We start from the raw sequence: 19,460 nt of genomic DNA, 5'->3' as shown, positions 1-19,460 counted from the left end.
CGACAGCAGTGTGAGAGGGACAGCAGTGTGAGAGGGACAGCAGTGTGAGAGCGACAGCAGTGTGAGAGGGACAGCAGTGTGAGAGGGACAGCAGTGTGAGAGGGACAGCAGTGTGAGAGCGACAGCAGTGTGAGAGCGACAGCAGTGTGAGAGCGACAGCAGTGTGAGAGCGACAGCAGTGTGAGAGCGACAGCAGTGTGAGAGCGACAGCAGTGTGAGAGCGACAGCAGTGTAAGAGAGACAACAGTGTGAGTCTTCTAGGGAGAGCATGGTGTGTGGGAGAGCTTGGTGTGTGAGAGGCAGCAGTGTGTGAGAGACAGCAGTGTGAGAGACCTTTAATTTATGTTTTGGTTTTTGAAACTTAAATAAAACGCATTGTTATCAGCAATATCATTAGCTCAAACTCGCGTAAATACGCGACCTATTGCTTTGCAAATGCTCTAGGTCTCGCATTTCCGAGAGATTACGCTATTGGCATTGTAAATGACAATGCCATTTATTTATTTATTTTCAAAACTAACACATAAATAAAAATTTTGGCATTTACAATGCCAATAGCTCTAACTTTTCAAAAGGCGAAACCATTGCATTGTAAATGCTTGTTATGTAATGGAAGCTGTTTGTGCTTTAGATTGGTTTTGTGAGAGGTTTAAAGAGTGTTTTCAAATATTGTCAATCTTAAATGCACTAAAAAGTGATAAATGCTGTTGCTGGTAGCCAGCTTCTCTGATGGGGATTTTGCAAGATAGGATTTTAAAATACCTCGACATGGCAGCATTTTTTCTCCTCTCGTCACAAGCCTGCTTTCCTTCCAAATCTTGTTCTTCGTTTTCCTTAGACTTTTAGATGGAAACTAGCCTCTCACTTTTCCCTAGGGTCTTCTTTTGATGCATCTTTATCAGAATTCATTTAGGATTTTCCGCATTGTGTGATCTTCAACAAATAATATTGTAGCATTTTAAAGTAATTGGACCAAACCTTGTCACTTTATAGAAGAAACCATAAATAAAATCACATGCACAGAGAACTGTTCACATAGTTGTCCGCTGCTTTGACTAAAACTTTCACCTTCCTTCCCACATTAAACTGAATGCAAAAATATAAATTATGATATCCTATATGAAGACCGTAATCAGACAACATATGCTACTGTAATGCCTTCTGTAGCATTATTTTTCAAACTTCACTGTTGCCTCAGCCTTTATCAAGCGGTTTGATTCAGAATCCAAGGAATGTCTTTTAATTGTGCAAGAGAGTTAGTCATGCGGCCCAAGCTGGTTGGACAGGGTCATGATTGTAAACAAGGGTGTGTATGCTCCGCAGCGTTTGCAGACTTAGTATAAACGCTTCACACTACCAGGCAGCATTGAGCGTAGAAGAAAGATTCGAATTTGCAACTATGATAGGCATTACCAGATCCAAGATTGGCTTTGATTTTTTGTGTCTTAGTAGTCCTTGTCTTTCTTTTTTTTACTTTAGGATGATCGCTGTATGATCCCACTTATCATCCTGGCTTCTTTCATGCCGCCATCTTCCATTCCCACCTTCAGGTATGTGACTCTTTAAAACGTTTGGTGTCTTCTGCAATCCCTCGTGCATCCCTTTGATGTGTTGTTTTGTGTCCTCCAGAGTGATACCTATCTTCAGTTCTCAGCATCAATGTGTTAATATGTTGTGTCCCTAATTGTGCTATGAAACTCTGGCCTAAATGAGTAATTGTGCTTCATCTAGGCAATGAAGCCTATTACAAAGCACGTAATCTGATGGAGATACCTTGCCACGGACTCCTTACCATTGATCTTCCCAGGCATCAGACTGGATCTTTAAATATTTTCTTTGAGTAATACCCCTGCGCGCCAGTTGGTGACGTTGAGCGATTATGCGCGACATCCTCTGCGTCGCCTATATATGCACCACTTTGGCACGCTGAATCCGTTCTTTTCTTTCCGTGCCAGTCAAGCGTGGATCCGTGAAAAGAACTAGCCTCTGTCACTTTTTGATGGGAGTTTTCGAAATGTTGTCAACCCCTTTTTATGTGAAAGTTACCATGTCAAGGAAGACTTCAGGTTTTAAACAGTGCAGCGCCTGTCACCATGCCATGTCAGTGATGAAGTGACATTTGCTTTGTCTCTGGTGTCTCAAGCGCAACCGTGACTCGAAGTAGTGCTTCGACTGCCGGGCCATAGCTGCGACGGCTTTGCTGGAACGGTCCCCAAAGCTGCTTGCGGCCTGGCAGGCGACACCACATTGCTCGACTCCTTGGAAGTCATTGTCCCGATTTAAGAGGAAGTTCCCGGCTCTAATCCAGAAGTCCTAAGCCCTCTTCACCCTATCCAAAATCATTGGGACATTCAGGTAGGAGGCATAAGAAGCACAGGAAGTCGAAGTGTGATTCGACTACTCCCCGTCCATTGGCCGACATGATTGAGAACCTCTGCTTTCAAGGCCTTTTTTTTTTTGGAACCTGTGCCTGGGTCCACTCTGCACCTCCCTGATTTTCCATGAGCCGGATGGCCTCTGCCCAACTCAGAGAATTTTATGAGGCCATGCGTCTAATTTTTAGGCAGCTTGGCCACTCCGCCGTGCCTTCGTGCCCGTGGAGTCGGGGGCTCCATTGAGTTCCACGCCAGCGGCTCCGGTGCTGCTGTTACCCCTTGGATCTGGACTAGGATCCGAACCGGCTTCGGTTGTGCCACTGAGACTTTCCCCCATGCCGATGTGCTCTCCACGTTGCCAGCCCCTGCTGATGTCTTCAGCCCCATTCTCATCCCAATCGACCCGGTACGGCATCGCCAGCCACGGTCCGTGCAAGTAACAGCAGTGGGGCCGTGTAAGGGGCTATTTTGAGGGACGATGCAGACGGACATTAATTATTTAATTTTCCCTCCAAATCCTCCCTTATCTGGCCCCACCGCCCCATCAATGTTACCTGCACCTACCGCGGCTGGGCATCGCTCGATGTTGATTCTGGCACCAACTGGGCCTCCAGGTCCTAAGTTATTTCCTGAGCCTTATTCTGAAGGGCTAGGAGTGGGAGAAGATTGCGAGGGGTAGATGGAAACCTGCCACAAGAGAAAATGGACTGGTATGAAGAATTGGGTGATGCCAGTGGGCTGGATACTATTCCAGATAGTGATATGCTTTCTCCACCTACCGTGGCTACAGAGGAGGGGGCATCTTATGCTATGGTGATGCGAGCAATGGTGGAGGTCCTTGGCCTTCAGCTTCCTTTGGTGGCAGTCAAGCCTAACATCTTGATTTAGGTGCTGCAGCCAGGAGTATCCTCCTCTGAACCCCTTACTCCTGTTTAACAAGGCCCTTACAGACGTCCTACTGGGAATCTGGTCCAAGCCAGCACAGGGGCTCCTGTGAATAGGACAATTGGCTGCCGCCACCGCCCTGCTCCAGGCGACACAAATTTCCTTACTACCTACCAGACCCTAAAGAGCGTGATAGTCCAGGCATCCGCATCCTAAGGTTGGATAGTTGGGGTAAGACATTTTTTTCTTCTGCTAGCCTTGCATTGCGGTCAATGAACAATGCGTGTTTATTGGGTTGGTATTCAGACACTTTGTGGGAAACTTTTGCACAAGTGCTGCCACAGGTCCCTGAGGCACTTGGTCCGTCCTCTCCCAAGCAGTGTCAGATGAGACCGATGCAGTAAAGTTCTCCATCCATCCATTCATCATCATCTTTATTTCGGCAACATGTGCCATAAAAGGTACAAATGACATTAAATGTAAAACAGTGCATGTTAAAATATATACAACCATTAAAACATATGAATCAATGTACAAATATAAGGACCAGCCATTCCACATAATAAAAATATCTACATCACATTTTATCATTTTGCAATTTATCATACTTCCCCATCTAGAAGATATCTCCTCTTACGCCAGACTATCCCCAAATATTTAGCTATAGCAAAGACTATGTGCCCAGAAAAATCAGTCTTAAGAACCCTATATGCTTGCAGGCAATGGGAGAATCCGAGATTTTTGCATAAAGGTACAATCCACTTCCTCCGCGCCTGCACATAAGCGCTACAAAAAAACAATATATGTAAATCAGTTTCTTGTTCAGATTTACACCCTGGGCAATAATGACGGGGAAGATTCGGCCCATTTACTAGTATAGGCCCGTACTGGTAAACTACCATACCTCCATTGGAGATACAATTTCCTGATTAATGTTGGGGATATGATATAACCTATAGCTGCCCTTTACTATTAAAAATGATGACGTTAGGGTGCCAGAGCCGCTTCCTTGCAGGTGTCTAGCAATTTTACATTCCTGATACTTAGTGATAAGCTCCCTCCGTGTAACCCCCAGGCATGAAGAGAGCGGGTCAGACCATAGTGTGGGTGCCCTAATTTCCCTAATTCTTTCTTAATATAGTTTAGCCAGGGAATTTTCCCTATGTTTGCGAGGGTGAGAATTTCCTGTAATTCTAGCCTGTAGTTCACTAGCTCAGGTACAGACCAAATCCTGCGCCAGAATAATAGGGTCGTAGGGCCAAATCTTCATCAAGAGGTCTCAGAGCCAGGTCAAGTCTAATAGGCAACAAGGGGGTACTTGGAGGAAGAGATAGGAGCTGTCTGATAAAGTTGTTCTCAGTTACTACCAGATCACGATTACACTTATGGCCCCAAAGCTCACTTCCATACATAACCGTTCCCCTGGCTTGTGCTCTGTAGATCTCTAGGGGGGGGCCCACTGGCTTAAAGGAAGATTTGTTCTTAGAGACCAATTTGAAAATTCCGCCTGCCACTTGGGCCAACCTTAATTGTGATTTCTCCCGTTGGTGTGTCCATGACATTTTTTCATTTAGGGTAATTCCTAAATACTCAAAGGTTCGAACCCTCTCTAACATATTAGATCCAATATACGGGTTAGGGCGGGTTCTAGATGGGGAATTGAAGACCATATATTTGGTCTTCAAGGCATTGATCTCAAGGCTATGATTTTTACAGAATGCATCGAAACCATTAAGAACTCGCTGGATCCCCATTGGAGACTTGGATAGCAGCAGGGTGTCGTCCGTGAACATAATCGTGGGCACCCTGCAATCTGCCAGAATTTCCTGCCGTCTCGGAACCTAAGAGCATCAGTCATATCTACCCAATTATCATATTCCCAATCAGTCTTGGCCTTAGAAATGAGACTTTTATACTCCTTCCTTCTAGTTCTAACCAAGGAAATACCATACTGTTGCTTCATAGCCGCTAGAAGATCAGCTTTAGCCTTTCTACAGGCGGCATTGTACCATGGGGCACATGTCCCCCTGCCTTTACTTTTCCTTTGCCTCTGTTCAGGGTTCAGGACATCAGCTAAGGTGCTACATAAATCTAAGTGGAGTACACCAAGTTCTCTGTGGGTCTCCTCAGACGAGACAGGAAGGTGTATAAGATTGTCTACTTTTTGCAAAACTGGAACTGCTTTTTCATACAGTCTCTGAATATCCTTAGGGTTTCCTGCAATTTTGGGCCAGCGGACTCTACGCCGATTAGTAGATGGAATGGTTCTTGAGTCCATATGATCATTACCACCCTGTGTTTGGATAGTGACACCCGGAACCAACATTTTTAAAACCAGCGAATTATGGTCGCTATCAGTTCGAGGGATTACAGTAAAGTCCACAATTCTGGCCCATTCAGACATTTCCACAAATATGTAATCCAAACGAGAATTATGCCCCGGTTTATTGAAAGTTGGTTTAGGTGGGATGTCCCCACTTACCCGGCCATTGCAGGCCCTTAGAGAGTTTGCTAGGGTCATACAGGTAATCTGCATTGTTAATGGCGTCCAGGATTTCACTGGTGGACCAGCCGGTTTCGGGATTCCCCATAGTTCATCCTCCTCATTAGTTGTACCTTCTAGGAATGATGGGAGGTGCTCAAATTGACAATTGAAGTCTCCCCGACTACATACGGGGTGCCCTGTGGGAGAGAGCTCAGAAACAGCACTAGTTCCTCGATGGTACTAGAAACTTTTGTTATGCCCACTGGTCTTGAGTAGACATTTACCAGTGCCAATTTGGTTACATCAGACCATTCCAAGAGGACGCATTGAATGTCTAGGGAATTAGTCGGTAAAGCCCTCGCTTTGCAGCCCAGATGCGAAGCCACCCAAATGAGTAGCCCTCCAGACGGGCGTCCCTTCCCCTTCCAGTTCGCCCAGATTGAGAATATATCAAATCCAGCACGGTGGTAGTCATCCCTTGCCCATGTCTCTTGAAAGAGGCAAACATCCTGTGAGTCTACAAATTCCCCCCATTCAGGGGAGTCAAGCTTTAACCACACCTGCCAAGTTCCAGGAAATAATGGAAATAAAACCCCTATCTGCATTAGGGCAGTCAGTCGGGCAATTTATTGTTACATCACCCGCATCTAACATAAACTGCAAATTATTCTGTATGCGCCGGATAAGACTCCTCTTGTTAGTATGGGGAGGATGATTCTTACTCAGCCCAGATGAAATAGGCTCACAGAACCCATTTGTGCCTCCTCTTGTGGGTTCACCGTCCATCTCCCCCCTCCCCCCCCCCCCCCCAAGAGATTACTAAGATTTCGCTGTCAGTCCACCATCTCGAGGCAACTGTATCTGTTAGCGATCGGGAGGCCACCCCAGTTGCCCCTGAATGCTTGTTCTCTAAAACCCTGTACACCCCATGTGCCCCAATTTCCATTCCTGACAGGACGCCCTACAATGTGCCAGTTGCTGTCATTATTCCAATCACGTGTTAGTCCACTCCTAGGGGGGTAGAAAAAAGAAAGGCGTCTTGTTGCAATCCCCCCTTGTCTGTCCTGAGTATCCCACGTGCAGATATAATCGGCAGTATGAGGGTCCGCAAAGTTAACCAATATACAGTCACCCTGGATCGTTTTCCTTTCATGGCCCACCCATGCTACCCTACAAACTGTCAAGATCTTACTAGTTAGGTTCGGAGGTAGGGGCCGGTTGGAAGCAACTGCTCCTCGCGCTAGACGCCGTCCCTGCTAGACGCTGCCTGTGATCACTGGGGCCAGGAATTACACGTACGCAGGTGATTTAATTATTAACACCAACAAACAGAGGCGATATCTTCCCCTAACCACCGGATTGCCCGTGGGGGCATCGGTAGGACTGTCCTATTATAAACCATCCTTTGGTACTGGAAACAAGAACAGATTGACCCACTTGGTGTATTATTTCCCAAGACAGTAGGTGATTCATACCCTGCGAGCTTGAATTGAACTCTCAGTTGACCGGCATTATCGGTACCTGATCCAGACCATTTATTGGACCACGGCCAAACCAGCTTTCCACCCCCCGCACCCCCTCTTCCCACCCTTGTCCTGAGGAAGACCCGCCGCCGAGGTCCGAACAACCCATGAGCATCAGGGTCGAAACGTCGACGCTTTTATAATCACTGTGCCTGTACCCAATACGTCCCCAACCGCCCCAACCGAGTGTGTGGACAGGCACACATCAACAGCGGAAGGTTGCCCGCTTTGTTCTATTGTAAATATCAAAGCTGTGCACTTATTTTCCTCTGTTCCTTCTCTAAACACTTGAGCACCCTTTACTCTTTCACTGACTATACTCAATAGTCCTTGCGCCGTTTTTTGATTACTATTGTTTTATAAAAATTGTAAATAAATATGTAAATTCTTCAGAAATACATTCTCAGAGTGTGGTAACAAGTTATTGTAATTGTTAATATGCCAGGTTGTTCGCTCTTTTTCATTTAATGTAGAGCCAATTCAGATAAGATGTAGATCTCCCCCATCTAGCTTGAGTCTAAGTATGCTGATTTAATTCGCATTTTCAAAATTCAAAATTTTTTTTCATGTAAAGCTTGTTCTATGATCAATAGTCAAGGACCGCTGTTTCGCAAACCGGTTTATATTTAGCTAGTGCTGAACTTTTTTTTTTAAGGACCAAGTGGCTTCCTCATCAGCCTCACCCAGCTCTGGGACCCCCGTCATGACCACCACATAGGGGCTTGCCTCGGGGGGCAAGTTCACCGGTCGTCTCCTATGTGGCCCAGTATCCTTATAATTCATATTTTGGTGCATCAGGTGGTCCCTGGGAGGAATAGGCCCATCACCCGTAGGGGTAGCAGAGGTTCTACTTTTTGGTACAGTTGACTTCACGGTAGAGGAATCGGACTTAGGTTTAGGATTGGTCACAGTAACTGATGGTTTTTTTGTAGCAGGAGCAGTGGGTTTATCTGAATTTATACTTGGATTTGTCCCCCCCGCTTTGATAATCCCCCTTGGATTTACTTTTTTGGGGGGATCACACAGGTCAGCTATCTGTTTTTCAATACGAGCTAGTCTTGTCTCAATAGGGGTGAGGTAAAGTTTAAAGAGTTCAGCAATCCTTGATAGCAGTGAAATATTTACCTCCTCATCCCTAACGCTAATCCTATCTAAAGTGTCTGATGCTTCTATAATCACACTCGAAATTGCCTCATTGGTGGGGACATTACTAGAGGAATCAATAGCTGTAATTAAGTTTTGGGCAGGAGCCACAGAAGGCTTACTTGTTTGCTGTTTGCTCCTCTCCATTTCTTTTTTCGACTTTGATTTTTTAGGAATAGCTCCCTCCCTCCTAGCCTTTTGCTGGGTGTTACTTAGATCAGTGGGCGGGGTAATGGAAACTATGTCCGGGTTTTTTTTCCAGATCCACACTTAGTTGTGCATCTGTAGAAAGGTGGGATACTGATAGGTCAACCATAGCAGGCAGGCTCTGTCTATGGGTATGTATATCTGCATTAATTGTTGGGGTTTCTAGATGGGGCCAAGCCTTAGAGTGTTCGGGGTTTTTAGCTGTGGCAAACTGACCCATAGAGGATCTCTTAGCAAGAGCTAAATCTTGAGATACTCTACGTTCCAGCAAAGTTATTTCTTGATCAATAAAAGAATTAGCCCTTAGCAAGAAGTTATCTAATGTGCCAGTTTGTGGTAAACCCCCCGCTGCCGTTTTACTTCTAGACCCTCTCGTGCACATGATCTCAGAAATGAATTGCCAACCGCAAAAGTCTCTGCAGACAAATATCCTGATAGCACACAGTCACGGCGATAACAATAAAATTAAGTGTGCACCTACATGTGGGACCAGGCTCGAATCGGAGGTTAGAGGGGTGGCCCAGCCAGGCCTTACAGGGACTCTAACGGGCTACAACGGGCCCGGACTCAGTCCCGCACGCGTCCCGCGCACGCGCTGAAAATAATCCTGTTCTAGGAAGTAACGCTGGAAGGGGCGGGAAGAGGACCTGCTGCGGCCGATCAGCGCCGCTGGGCAGGCTGGTCCTCGCAGTCCTGCCTCTGTCCGTGCGTGGTGCAGGGGGTGTCAGCAAAGTCCTCTGGATCCCGGCAGGACGTAGGCAGCAAGGTTCCTAGGTCAACGAGCGGCCCCCGCGCGAGGAGTGGCGAAGTGGCTGGCAAAACGGAACAGGGAAGCAAAGTCAGTAGCAACTGCAGTCCTCCAACTAGCACCAAAGGCACCCACCGAATACACACACAGCTAGATCTTTTAAGCTGGAGGGGGCGGGAAGATGACCAGCTGCGGCCGATCAGCGCCGCTGGGCAGGCTGGTCCTCGCAGTCCCGCCTCTGTCTGTGCGTGGTGCAGGGGGTGTCAGCAAAGTCCTCTGGATCCTGGCAGGACGTAGGCAGCAAGGTTCCTAGGTCAACGAGCGGCCCCCGCGAAGCAGGGGCCGCCAGGAGTGGCGAAGTGGCCGGCAAAACGGAACAGGGAAGCAAAGTCCATAGCAACTGCAGTCCTCCAACTAGCACCAAAGGCACCCCTTGGATCTGGACTAAGACCTGAATCCACTTCCTCCGCGCCTGCACATAAGCGCTACAAAAAAACAATATATGTAAATCAGTTTCTTGTTCAGATTTACACCCTGGGCAATAATGACGGGGAAGATTCGGCCCATTTACTAGTATAGGCCCGTACTGGTAAACTACCATACCTCCATTGGAGATACAATTTCCTGATTAATGTTGGGGATATGATATAACCTATAGCTGCCCTTTACTATTAAAAATGATGACGTTAGGGTGCCAGAGCCGCTTCCTTGCAGGTGTCTAGCAATTTTACATTCCTGATACGTAGTGATAAGCTCCCTCCGTGTAACCCCCAGGCATGAAGAGAGCGGGTCAGACCATAGTGTGGGTGCCCTAATTTCCCTAATTCTTTCTTAATATAGTTTAGCCAGGGAATTTTCCCTATGTTTGCGAGGGTAAGAATTTCCTGTAATTCTAGCCTGTAGTTCACTAGCTCAGGTACAGACCAAATCCTGCGCCAGAATAATAGGGTCGTAGGCCAAATCTTCATCAAGAGGTCTCAGAGCCAGGTCAAGTCTAATAGGCAACAAGGGGGTACTTGGAGGAAGAGATAGGAGCTGTCTGATAAAGTTGTTCTCAGTTACTACCAGATCACGATTACACTTATGGCCCCAAAGCTCACTTCCATACATAACCGTTCCCCTGGCTTGTGCTCTGTAGATCTCTAGGGGGGGGCCCACTGGCTTAAAGGAAGATTTGTTCTTAGAGACCAATTTGAAAATTCCGCCTGCCACTTGGGCCAACCTTAATTGTGATTTCTCCCGTTGGTGTGTCCATGACATTTTTTCATTTAGGGTAATTCCTAAATACTCAAAGGTTCGAACCCTCTCTAACATATTAGATCCAATATACGGGTTAGGGCGGGTTCTAGATGGGGAATTGAAGACCATATATTTGGTCTTCAAGGCATTGATCTCAAGGCTATGATTTTTACAGAATGCATCGAAACCATTAAGAACTCGCTGGATCCCCATTGGAGACTTGGATAGCAGCAGGGTGTCGTCCGTGAACATAATCGTGGGCACCCTGCTGCCTCCAAGTTTGGGTGCGTCAGTATTCTCAACCCCATTCAAGTGCGCAATTACCCCGTTGACAAAAAGGAAGAACAGGGTCGGCGCAAGCACACAACCCTGCCTAACCCCCCTGTCAACGGGGAATTTGTTGGACAATGTCCCTTCCCTGCCATATCTAACCTGGGCATAATTATCAGTATGTAATTTGATAATCATAGTTAAAAGGGGTTGTGGCACCCCCAAACCAGAAAGCACGGACCAAAGTTTCCTACGAGGTACCACGTCGAAGGCTGCTCGTAAGTCAACAAATACAGTGTAGAGACTGCCACCTTCCAACTGTACTGTTTTCCAGAATATATTAGCAAAACGACAGACTTGGTCTATAGTGGACACCTTATTCCTGAAACCCGCTTGGTAAGAGCTAAGGATTGAATGTTCTTGCATCCATTCCAATAGACGGTCCACCATCAGCCTGGCAAAAAACTTTTGGGGGACGTCTATTAAACTAATAGGCCTGTAGTTGGCTGGGAGCAGTGGAGAGCCCTTCTCAAAGATCGGGACAATCTCTGCCCCCAGCCAAGTAACAGGCACCGGCATCCCCTCCAAAATTGCATTGAATAAAACCTGTAGGTATGGGGCCCAAATTATAGGTTCATTTTTGAATAAGTCACCAGGGAGTTTGTCCAACCCGGGAGCTTGTTCTGAAGCAAGTCTTAAAATGGCTCCTCCTACTTATGCCAGAGAAAATGTATCTGTATCCAAAGATAGCGTAGGGGTCAAACCTGACAGCGAATCATCCTGGACCCGAGTTAAATCTATGTTAGCCTGAGTGTACAGGGATCTAAAATGGTCCTCCCACACACTGGGTGCAATATTAGCTTCTACTGCCGGAGTTGGATCAGCCGAGCCATTTTTAACAATCTGCCAGAATTTCCTGCCGTCTCGGAACCTAAGAGCATCAGTCATATCTACCCAATTATCATATTCCCAATCAGTCTTGGCCTTAGAAATGAGACTTTTATACTCCTTCCTTCTAGTTCTAACCAAGGAAATACCATACTGTTGCTTCATAGCCGCTAGAAGATCAGCTTTAGCCTTTCTACAGGCGGCATTGTACCATGGGGCACATGTCCCCCTGCCTTTACTTTTCCTTTGCCTCTGTTCAGGGTTCAGGACATCAGCTAAGGTGCTACATAAATCTAAGTGGAGTACACCAAGTTCTCTGTGGGTCTCCTCAGACGAGACCGGAAGGTGTATAAGATTGTCTACTTTTTGCAAAACTGGAACTGCTTTTTCATACAGTCTCTGAATATCCTTAGGGTTTCCTGCAATTTTGGGCCAGCGGACTCTACGCCGTTTAGTAGATGGAATGGTTCTTGAGTCCATATGATCATTACCACCCTGTGTTTGGATAGTGACACCCGGAACCAACATTTTTAAAACCAGCGAATTATGGTCGCTATCAGTTCGAGGGATTACAGTAAAGTCCACAATTCTGGCCCATTCAGACATTTCCACAAATATGTAATCCAAACGAGAATTATGCCCCGGTTTATTGAAAGTTGGTTTAGGTGGGATGTCACCACTTACCCGGCCATTGCAGGCCCTTAGAGAGTTTGCTAGGGTCATACAGGTAATCTGCATTGTTAATGGCGTCCAGGATTTCACTGGTGGACCAGCCGGTTTCGGGATTCCCCATAGTTCATCCTCCTCATTAGTTGTACCTTCTAGGAATGATGGGAGGTGCTCAAATTGACAATTGAAGTCTCCCCGACTACATACGGGGTGCCCTGTGGGAGAGAGCTCAGAAACAGCACTAGTTCCTCGATGGTACTAGAAACTTTTGTTATGCCCACTGGTCTTGAGTAGACATTTACCAGTGCCAATTTGGTTACATCAGACCATTCCAAGAGGACGCATTGAATGTCTAGGGAATTAGTCGGTAAAGCCCTCGCTTTGCAGCCCAGATGCGAAGCCACCCAAATGAGTAGCCCTCCAGACGGGCGTCCCTTCCCCTTCCAGTTCGCCCAGATTGAGAATATATCAAATCCAGCACGGTGGTAGTCATCCCTTGCCCATGTCTCTTGAAAGAGGCAAACATCCTGTGAGTCTACAAATTCCCCCCATTCAGGGGAGTCAAGCTTTAACCACACCTGCCAAGTTCCAGGAAATAATGGAAATAAAACCCCTATCTGCATTAGGGCAGTCAGTCGGGCAATTTATTGTTACATCACCCGCATCTAACATAAACTGCAAATTATTCTGTATGCGCCGGATAAGACTCCTCTTGTTAGTATGGGGAGGATGATTCTTACTCAGCCCAGATGAAATAGGCTCACAGAACCCATCTGTGCCTCCTCTTGTGGGTTCACCGTCCATCTCCCCCCTCCCCCCCCCCCCAAGAGATTACTAAGATTTCGCTGTCAGTCCACCATCTCGAGGCAACTGTATCTGTTAGCGATCGGGAGGCCACCCCAGTTGCCCCTGAATGCTTGTTCTCTAAAACCCTGTACACCCCATGTGCCCCAATTTCCATTCCTGACAGGACGCCCTACAATGTGCCAGTTGCTGTCATTATTCCAATCACGTGTTAGTCCACTCCTAGGGGGGTAGAAAAAAGAAAGGCGTCTTGTTGCAATCCCCCCTTGTCTGTCCTGAGTATCCCACGTGCAGATATAATCGGCAGTATGAGGGTCCGCAAAGTTAACCAATATACAGTCACCCTGGATCGTTTTCCTTTCATGGCCCACCCATGCTACCCTACAAACTGTCAAGATCTTACTAGTTAGGTTCGGAGGTAGGGGCCGGTTGGAAGCAACTGCTCCTCGCGCTAGACGCCGTCCCTGCTAGACGCTGCCTGTGATCACTGGGGCCAGGAATTACACGTACGCAGGTGATTTAATTATTAACACCAACAAACAGAGGCGATATCTTCCCCTAACCACCGGATTGCCCGTGGGGGTATCGGTAGGACTGTCCTATTATAAACCATCCTTTGGTACTGGAAACAAGAACAGATTGACCCACTTGGTGTATTATTTCCCAAGACAGTAGGTGATTCATACCCTGCGAGCTTGAATTGAACTCTCAGTTGACCGGCATTATCGGTACCTGATCCAGACCATTTATTGGACCACGGCCAAACCAGCTTTCCACCCCCCGCACCCCCTCTTCCCACCCTTGTCCTGAGGAAGACCCGCCGCCGAGGTCCGAACAACCCATGAGCATCAGGGTCGAAACGTCGACGCTTTTATAATCACTGTGCCTGTACCCAATACGTCCCCAACCGCCCCAACCGAGTGTGTGGACAGGCACACATCAACAGCGGAAGGTTGCCCGCTTTGTTCTATTGTAAATATCAAAGCTGTGCACTTATTTTCATCTGTTCCTTCTCTAAACACTTGAGCACCCTTTACTCTTTCACTGACTATACTCAATAGTCCTTGCGCCGTTTTTTGATTACTATTGTTTTATAAAAATTGTAAATAAATATGTAAATTCTTCAGAAATACATTCTCAGAGTGTGGTAACAAGTTATTGTAATTGTTAATATGCCAGGTTGTTCGCTCTTTTTCATTTAATGTAGAGCCAATTCAGATAAGATGTAGATCTCCCCCATCTAGCTTGAGTCTCAGTATGCTGATTTAATTCGCATTTTCAAAATTCAAATTTTTTTTTCATGTAAAGCTTGTTCTATGATCAATAGTCAAGGACCGCTGTTTCGCAAACCGGTTTATATTTAGCTAGTGCTGAACTTTTTTTTTTAAGGACCAAGTGGCTTCCTCATCAGCCTCACCCAGCTCTGGGACCCCCGTCATGACCACCACATAGGGGCTTGCCTCGGGGGGCAAGTTCACCGGTCGTCTCCTATGTGGCCCAGTATCCTTATAATTCATATTTTGGTGCATCAGGTGGTCCCTGGGAGGAATAGGCCCATCACCCGTAGGGGTAGCAGAGGTTCTACTTTTTGGTACAGTTGACTTCACGGTAGAGGAATCGGACTTAGGTTTAGGATTGGTCACAGTAACTGATGGTTTTTTTGTAGCAGGAGCAGTGGGTTTATCTGAATTTATACTTGGATTTGTCCCCCCCGCTTTGATAATCCCCCTTGGATTTACTTTTTTGGGGGGATCACACAGGTCAGCTATCTGTTTTTCAATACGAGCTAGTCTTGTCTCAATAGGGGTGAGGTAAAGTTTAAAGAGTTCAGCAATCCTTGATAGCAGTGAAATATTTACCTCCTCATCCCTAACGCTAATCCTATCTAAAGTGTCTGATGCTTCTATAATCACACTCGAAATTGCCTCATTGGTGGGGACATTACTAGAGGAATCAATAGCTGTAATTAAGTTTTGGGCAGGAGCCACAGAAGGCTTACTTGTTTGCTGTTTGCTCCTCTCCATTTCTTTTTTCGACTTTGATTTTTTAGGAATAGCTCCCTCCCTCCTAGCCTTTTGCTGGGTGTTACTTAGATCAGTGGGCGGGGTAATGGAAACTATGTCCGGGTTTTTTTTCCAGATCCACACTTAGTTGTGCATCTGTAGAAAGGTGGGATACTGATAGGTCAACCATAGCAGGCAGGCTCTGTCTATGGGTATGTATATCTGCATTAATTGTTGGGGTTTCTAGATGGGGCCAAGCCTTAGAGTGTTCGGGGTTTTTAGCTGTGGCAAACTGACCCATAGAGGATCTCTTAGCAAGAGCTAAATCTTGAGATACTCTACGTTCCAGCAAAGTTATTTCTTGATCAATAAAAGAATTAGCCCTTAGCAAGAAGTTATCTAATGTGCCAGTTTGTGGTAAACCCCCCGCTGCCGTTTTACTTCTAGACCCTCTCGTGCACATGATCTCAGAAATGAATTGCCAACCGCAAAAGTCTCTGCAGACAAATATCCTGATAGCACACAGTCACGGCGATAACAATAAAATTAAGTGTGCACCTACATGTGGGACCAGGCTCGAATCGGAGGTTAGAGGGGTGGCCCAGCCAGGCCTTACAGGGACTCTAACTGGCTACAACGGGCCCGGACTCAGTCCCGCACGCGTCCCGCGCACGCGCTGAAAATAATCCTGTTCTAGGAAGTAACGCTGGAAGGGGCGGGAAGAGGACCAGCTGCGGCCGATCAGCGCCGCTGGGCAGGCTGGTCCTCGCAGTCCTGCCTCTGTCCGTGCGTGGTGCAGGGGGTGTCAGCAAAGTCCTCTGGATCCCGGCAGGACGTAGGCAGCAAGGTTCCTAGGTCAACGAGCGGCCCCCGCGCGAGGAGTGGCGAAGTGGCTGGCAAAACGGAACAGGGAAGCAAAGTCAGTAGCAACTGCAGTCCTCCAACTAGCACCAAAGGCACCCACCGAATACACACACAGCTAGATCTTTTAAGCTGGAGGGGGCGGGAAGATGACCAGCTGCGGCCGATCAGCGCCGCTGGGCAGGCTGGTCCTCGCAGTCCCGCCTCTGTCTGTGCGTGGTGCAGGGGGTGTCAGCAAAGTCCTCTGGATCCTGGCAGGACGTAGGCAGCAAGGTTCCTAGGTCAACGAGCGGCCCCCGCGAAGCGGGGGCCGCGAGGAGTGGCGAAGTGGCCGGCAAAACGGAACAGGGAAGCAAAGTCCATAGCAACTGCAGTCCTCCAACTAGCACCAAAGGCACCCCTTGGATCTGGACTAAGACCTGAACCGGCTTCGGTCGTGCCACTGAGATTTTCCCCCATGCCGATGTGCTCTCCACGTTGCCAGCCCCTGCTGATGTCTTCAGCCCCATTCTCATCCCAATCAACCCGGACCCGGTACGGCATCGCCAGTCAACGTCCGTGCAGGTAACAGCGGTGGGGCCGTGTAAGGGGCTATTTTGAGGGACGATGCAGACGGACATTAATTATTTAATTTTCCCTCCAAATCCTCCCTTATCTGGCCCCACCGCCCCATCAATGTTACCTGCACCGACCGCTGCTGGGCATCGCTCGATGTTGATTCTGGCACCAACTGGGCCTCCAGGTCCTAAGTTATTTCCTGAGCCTTATTCTGAAGGGCTAGGAGTGGGAGAAGATTGCGAGGGGTAGATGGAAACCTGCCACAAGAGAAAATGGACTGGTATGAAGAATTGGGTGATGCCAGTGGGCTGGATACTATTCCAGATAGTGATATGCTTTCTCCACCTACCGTGGCTACAGAGGAGGGGGCATCTTATGCTATGGTGATGCGAGCAATGGTGGAGGTCCTTGGCCTTCAGCTTCCTTTGGTGGCAGTCAAGCCTAACATCTTGATTTAGGTGCTGCAGGCAGGAGTATCCTCCTCTGAACCCCTTACTCCTGTTTAACAAGGCCCTTACAGATGTCCTACTGAGAATCTGGTCCAAGCCAGCACAGGGGCTCCTGTGAATAGGACAATTGGCTGCCGCCACCGCCCTGCTCCAGGCGACCCAAATTTCCTTACTACCTACCATACCCTAAAGAGCGTGATAGTCCAGGCATCCGCATCCTAAGGTTGGATAGTTGGGGTAAGACATTTTTTTCTTCTGCTAGCCTTGCATTGCGGTCAATGAACAATGCGTGTTTATTGGGTTGGTATTCAGACACTTTGTGGGAAACATTTGCACAAGTGCTGCCACAGGTCCCTGAGGGACTTGGTCCGTCCTCTCCCAAGCAGTGTCAGATGAGACCGATGCAGTAAAGTTCTCCATCCAGTGTGGTCTCGACACAACCAACTTGCTGTCAGACGCCACTCCTGGCTGAGAACATCTGGCTTTTTGGGGAATGTCCAGTCCTCTCTCATGGACATGCCCTTTGCTGGCACCCATTTCTTCAGAGACCAGGCAGACGCAGCACTGGGGCGCTATAAGGACTTACGGGCTACGGCACAGTCCTTGGGCCTCTCAGTGGCCACACGTGCCCATTCTGCCTTTTGTTGCTACAGAAGGTGCATTCAATCTCCCCAGCCATATCCCAGCCATGCACGTCCAGTATCCCCTGCTCAGCCGCAGTTCTTTACGACCACGGGTCAGGTCAGTTCACGAGCACCCACCTGGCAGCTTCAGCCTCAAAACCCTCCTAGTCTTGCCCTTCTAGACCATGGGCGTCCAGTTGGTGGCAGGATGACCATGATATTGGACATGTGGGTCCTCTTAATAGTCTGAAAGGGCTACTCCTTCCCCTTTTAGACCACCCCTACCTCCATTCCACAACTGGCTGATGGAGGATAATTTGATTTTACTCCGGGAGAAAGTCATGGCTCTCTTTGCCAAGGGAGCCATAGAGAGAGTTCCCGAACCAGAAGTAGGCTGTGGCTACTATTCCCTCTACTTTCTGGTCCAGAAAAGACAGTCGGATGCAAACCTCTCGCCCTTCCTTAGCCAGATCTCACAGTAGTGACAGATGTCACGCCTGGGATAGGGTGGCCATCTGGGAGAGGTGGAGATCAAAGTGCTCTGGTCTGTTGTTGAATCTGGACTCCATATCAACATACTGGAGCTCTGTTTAATCTCACTGGCATTGAAAGCCTTTATCCCCTCCATCAAAAGAAGGCTAGTGAAAGTGTTCACGGACAACACAACTGTCAAGTGGTGTTGTGGACTCTTTGCCAATAGGCTCTGCTTGTCTGTACATGGCTGAAACAGCAGAGCATATCCCTGGTGGTTCAACACCTGGTCGGTTCCCTAAATGCCAGAGCAGGCAAACTCAGCCGTTGATGCCTAGTGGATCATGAATGGTGTCTTTATTTAGAGATGGTGCAAGGTCTCTTTCAACAGTGAGGAGAGCCTTGGTTAGATCTGTTCGCCTCAGCAGTGAATGCGCAATGTCAGCAATTTTGGGCTCTGGAGTTTCGAAGGCTGCTCTCGCGCTTTTTGTCTCAAGTGGATCTCAGTCCTCCTGTATGCCTCTCCGCCCATACCACTCCTTCCCAAAGTTCTCAAGATGATCAGGAATGACCGGGTCCAAGTCATCCTTGTAGCTCCGGACTGGGCATGAAGAGTCTGGTATCCAGAGATTCAAAGCATGAGCATCGATACTCCGATCAGGCTGCCCCTTCAGGAGGATCTTCTGTCGCAGCAGCAGGGGAGGGTTCTCTACTCGAACCTCTCAACTCTGCACCTTCTTGCGTGGAGATTTAGCTGCAGGCAGTTGATAGCTTCGATCTTCCTCCTGTAATCTGCAATGTTATTCTGGCAACCAGCCGTCCTTCCACTAACTGTATACGTCTGACGGTAGAACAAATGTGTAAAATGTTGTACAGAAAAGTCCATTGACCCTCTTTCTGCTTCCCATTCTGATATTTTGCCTATTATTTTGTCCCTTGCCCAGCAGGGCTTTGCTCTGTGCACCCTCCCTATTTAAATCACTTATTGTACATAGATTCCTGAAAGGCCTTGTACATACGTTGGTTCCTGCCCCTTTCACTATGCCTCAGTGGGACCTTAATTTGGTTCTCACTTTCCTAATGTGCGCTCCTTTCGAGTCTCTACGTAACTACCCTCTCAGGCAGGAAGCAACATGGACATCCCTGCACATGTTCACCAAACATTACTGCCTGGATAGTGTGGTCTGCAGGGATGGCCATTTTGGCCGCTCAGTACTGCAGGACTTCCTAGTGTAAATTTGTCTGCAATCCCTCCTCCT

The 19,460-nt window shown here is 47.7% G+C and overlaps 1 protein-coding gene across 1 annotated transcript in view; it reads left to right on the top strand.

Annotated features, from left to right (window-relative positions):
- NCAPG2 (non-SMC condensin II complex subunit G2) overlaps positions 1 to 19,460 on the top strand; it is a 431,039-nt gene that overhangs the window by 195,296 nt on the left and 216,283 nt on the right. The window contains exon 17 of the mRNA XM_086941500.1: positions 1,480 to 1,550. Coding sequence (XP_086797626.1) covers positions 1,480 to 1,550 — 71 coding nt within the window. The remainder of the gene's footprint in view (positions 1 to 1,479; positions 1,551 to 19,460) is intronic.

Source organism: Lissotriton vulgaris, chromosome 10, assembly GCF_964263255.1.
Source record: "Lissotriton vulgaris chromosome 10, aLisVul1.2, whole genome shotgun sequence".
In the NCBI taxonomy this organism is placed as follows: domain Eukaryota; kingdom Metazoa; phylum Chordata; class Amphibia; order Caudata; family Salamandridae; genus Lissotriton; species Lissotriton vulgaris.
The sequence above is the reverse complement of the archived record's forward strand: the minus strand, read 5'-3'. Positions and strand labels throughout refer to the sequence as shown.